The 4,885-nt window shown below is 39.4% G+C and overlaps 1 protein-coding gene across 1 annotated transcript; it reads right to left on the reverse strand.

Moving 5' to 3' along the window:
- Positions 1-1,341: 1,341 nt before the first annotated feature.
- LOC110451135 lies at positions 1,342-2,727 on the reverse strand. The gene has a single exon (XM_021498995.1). The coding sequence runs from the start codon at positions 2,725-2,727 to the stop codon at positions 1,342-1,344; it is 1,386 nt and encodes a 461-aa protein (XP_021354670.1).
- Between the last annotated feature and the right edge of the window lie 2,158 nt (positions 2,728-4,885).

The following is a 4,885-nucleotide window of genomic DNA, read 5'->3' on the forward strand; positions in this document are numbered from 1 at the left end:
AATTATAAAAAAATCATGGCCAAAATCCTTAAAGGACTTTTGCATGTCCTGACCTGGAGGCATTCCATTGCCTTCTTCGCCTGGGCGAAACGAACCGAGACAAGCCGAACTCCTTAACATTGGCACTGTCTGTTCTGTACTGGACGTGCAGCCAAAATACTGTAAGGCCCGAGGGTCAGCAATAATAATGTGACTGGCTGGAGTGTCAATGTAATGATATTTCAGTGTTATGACACTTTAAAGTGACCCCATCACCTGTTGACACAGGCGTCACAGGTCTCATAAAGCATGTAATAAACCATACCGATAAGAGCCCAGTCTATCCTTTGGTATATTTGAACGCAGTTATTCTTTTAAATGAAGAAGTCGGTCTAGACTTTGTAAAGATGGAGTACTTGATGTTGGTTTTGTAGAGATGAAGTGCTCGGTCTATACTTTTTAAGAGATGTAAAGTTAGTTCAGATTTTGTATAAAACGAGAGCTTTGACGTTGTAGTGATTTAAGTTTAGTCTGGTCTCTATAGAGATGGAGAGCTTTGTCTATATTTTGATGCACATACAAAACATGAAGCACACTGTTTACCATGCTTACATGTATTTCCTCAACACATTCAAAATTGAATTTCATTAATTTAATAAATGTACACATCAGAAATAATTAAAAACGTACCTGTTGAAATATGAACATGTTACAGTTAGTTTTTCTAACGCCTCATTTTTGTTAATTTTTACAACAAACATGACACTACATTAATCTCAAAATATTTTGGTTTTAAAATGTAAAAGCCGGAATTGCAGATTACTTGTGAAAAGAATAAGTATAATCCGAAAGATACCAACCTGCTGTAACATCAGGTGGTTATAGACTTGTTATAACCATACTTCTGTATATGCGATAACATTAACCTGTAATCATTGGAGACATGTTAGGACCACGTTTTTACTTGTGAATAAGGTTTTGAATGTTTTGTATCCGTTCGTATATATGTGTCACGTTAGGAATTACCTTGGCATTAAGTCTGTGATGATTTTCTGTGTTTTCCGGTAAAATATGTATTGTATAGTTCAGGTCTTGTATGTGAGTGGATGTTATTTACCAAACAAATATGACTATGTTTTTATCACCACGTAATAGCCTCTCTAGGATAATGTGTATTAGATAACAACTTGTTTTGAACTGGCTGTTACGGGACTGCATTAATTACTCAGGAGTAGGGAACGGGCTGAGCTAATATTATCTATCAACTTGTCACACGGCACCAAATATGTTTTTGCATGTAAGGGGCAATCACTTTTCGACATTCCAGAATCAAGACTGTTCGCCCATCCACACATGCTAGTATTACATACTATTGACGTAGCCAGCCAGACGGAATACCTTCATCGTTCCCCTATCCCCTAACCATATGATCCCATTCAATCCACAGCCTATCAAAAAGGGACGTCCAAATCCCTCTTCCGCGCCAGTCACCAGAATACCTATGAATCCAGCACTGGCGTCAAGCATCAACACGGATGCGCTGATTTGGTCGACAACAAGAATGTTACCATCAGGGTCAAAACAAATACCTGCAGGGTTAATACTTCGGGATCCCGTATCACCAAACATATGAAGCAAGTTGAACAACCCGAGACCTGTTGATTCTATGTTAAACTCTCCAATGATTTCGCCGCTCTGCACGAAGACTGACACAATATTTCGTTCAGAATCACTCATGCAGATTGTGTCATTGATCTGGTTCACTGCCACGACACTAGGACAACAGCGTTCTCTACTTAGGTCAGCAAGAATCTTCTTTCCGTCCCTAGACAAGACCACGATTTTACCTTTTACAGAAGGTTCTTCCTTTTTGTCCTCTTGATCCATGCTGTCTGAATCTTCTCCCAAATTCCGAAAGCTCTTTTCAAAAGAGACCACCGTTCCGACGGTAACCACGCGCTCATCTGAGAACAATGCCATGGACACACCCTCAAAGTTTCTTATCAAGCTAAATAGCTTCACGCTATTTTCATTCACAACAAATATTTCGTTTTTGGTTTGAAACAATACAGTTTTATCTTTCCGATACACCATGTCCATTATTCCCGTGTTTGGGGTAATGGTTGTTCCTCCGATAGCCTTGCCTGTGGAGTCATGCTTCTCGTATGTGGATGAGCAATTGACAATGCTGTAGCACGTGTTTTCTGGAGTAACACGTATACAAGTAATTAAAGCGTCGTCGCTGTCTTCTCTAACCAAGGAGAACGAGGATAATAAGTCCATTTTATATTTCGTTTTCATTCTCAGCAATGGAAACCGAAGGCTAAACTCCAGTGGAGTATCGTTGTAGGTATATTCGCTGTCTTCGTTTTCGTCTGACGATAGCTCAGACGACAATAGCTTAGACGACAGTGTACAGCGATGATCCCACACGCCATCAGCTGACAATGTCTCTTTGCAAAAATTACACTTCGGATATTCTTTGTAGGCGACACAAGAGCGGTCATAGACTTGACTGTCGCGGACAAAGTAATTGTTAAAGAAACCTTCCACTCCGCTAGGGAGCAGTACACAGTGAGTCCGACACAGGGGACATACCAGGAACTCGTTTAGATCCCGAGGACACGTGTTTTTACCATAATCCCTCAAACAATGTTCACAAAAAGTGTGTCGACATGGCAACAGCTTAGGTAACTTGTAGCTCTCAAAACAAATGTCACACCCCTCCTCTTCTCCGTCGTCTGTCATCTTGTCCTCCACCTCTTTGGTAAACATGAAAAGGAAAAGATATTACTGGAGTAACCATAATATATGGTTCCATGTTTTACCATAAATACAAACTACATTTTATATGTTTCAAAGAGAGTGAATTTTCAGAATTTTCACGACTGTTATCATACAAAGTTTTACACAAAAAACAAAGATAAACAAATGACTGTATCTACGGAAAATTTCTCGATTAGAGCGCCAAACAGCACTTTACAGGTCATAAGAGAGTCTGTCCAATTTAGTATTCGATAACTCGTTTTCTAAGTGTTTGATTAGCTCCTCCAAACATTGTTCTCATCCTGAACATATTTTGCTAAAAGTTGCTGAATAGAATATTTCAGAATTTAATTAAAAAATAAAAATCGACATGTAAAAATTAACCATTCAAAATTCAGCTAATTCCTTAAAATGCGGTAATTCAAATTGACATACTACAAGCTTTAACACATTTGCTATTTGCTAATTTAAAAGTGGGGTTGAACAATCTTGATATCCCTTAATCTCAACTTGCTAAATCTCATCGCTTTGGGCCTTTTGATTATCAAGTCGTTTAATAATTTATAACATTTGATCACTTTGGTTTTGTGTAACTTTGGTAGCGTCCCATCAACAGCTTAGGTCATTTAAGGACGTGTCTCCATGTGTGTAGTGTATGCATGCTTGCGTGTGTGTATGCAGGAGACATGGTATGTTGGTGTGCTTGCCTCCTTGTGTTAGCGCGGATCTGGTGCCGACTTTATAGTGCTATCTCACTGAATTGCCATGCCGAAGGCACCCGGCACAGCAGTCCGCCCGGTCACATTATACTGACAACGGGTGAACCAGTTGTTGCCATACCCCTAAATGCTGAACGTTAAGCAGGGAATAACAACTACCATTTTTAAGGACTTTTGTATGTCCTTGTCTGCGGACAGAAACCATTTCCTTCCTCAACTGGGTGAACGCTCAACATTAAAGCCGAAAGTGAGGTGTTGCCAAGCAAGGTCATGGAAATAAAAGGTAGTTAAAAATAGAAAGAAAGATAAAGATCCCAAATATTGCAATGGCCCTTTTGTGTCCCCAAATAGAGGACACCAAAGCAAATCCCCAATTCTGCAGAAGGGGGGTTCCCTCATTAGTCGCCTCCTAAGATACATGCAGTGGGTAACATTTGATCACAGTGACTATTTTTGAAGTTCGGTATGTTGAGTTTAGACCTGCTGACGTCATTTTTTAGGTTACTGCTTAAATAAGACGTTATCTATAGTCACAGATATTGACAAGAGTGCTACCGAATAGAGTGTTCCGTTTCACATAGATATTGACAAGAGTGCTACCGAATAGAGTGTTCCGTTTCACATAGATATTGACAAGATTGCTACCGAATAGAGTGTTCCGTTGGAGATGGATTTCCAACCTGTTCGAACCACACTGTATTACCTTCCCCTTTAGCGGCACTGCGAACATTGAAGTATTATTCATTTCTGTTCCTGATGAATGTTGAGGACCAATTTTGAACATGTCTGTTTGGATAGCAAGGACGCTGGTAACTCGGCATGTTATGATTTTGCCAACAAGTTGTTAGATGCCATCAACATAATTCATACTCCACTACAAACGTGGAAGCTTACATTCCAACGTTATTCCGATAAAAACAAAGCACGAATCACAGTTATTCAAAACCCAGTGCCTCCAAGTTGATTACAGGCAAGCGGTACCATAGAGGACCTAATACTAACTGCTCCGTTAGCATGCTCTAGTTGGACATTTCCACGCGACTGTGGTCCATCTGGACACGTAGTGACTGGTGATCGAAATATTTATCCATATGGTAAAGTAATGAAAACCTTCCATGAATATGGAGAGACTCCTTCTATTAACTGCAATGAGAACTTTAATATCGTTAAATACTGATAAATGTTGTGCAATACTACCCAACAGTTGGATAACAAAATCATGCTTAATTTAGATTTATTTTAGATGACTCAAAATCGAATTAGCAGCTTTAAATCCCAAATAAAAACACAAACACAAAATGCAAAACATGATGCAGTTATTGAACAGACACGGTGATTTTTTTTGGAGTTCGGTATTTTGATAGGAGTTTAGACTTGCTGATGTCATGTTTTAGGTTACCAGCTACCCTTCTCCAGACACA

This window comes from Mizuhopecten yessoensis, unplaced genomic scaffold (genome assembly GCF_002113885.1).
Source record: "Mizuhopecten yessoensis strain PY_sf001 unplaced genomic scaffold, ASM211388v2 scaffold5809, whole genome shotgun sequence".
NCBI classification, from domain to species: Eukaryota; Metazoa; Mollusca; class Bivalvia; order Pectinida; family Pectinidae; genus Mizuhopecten; species Mizuhopecten yessoensis.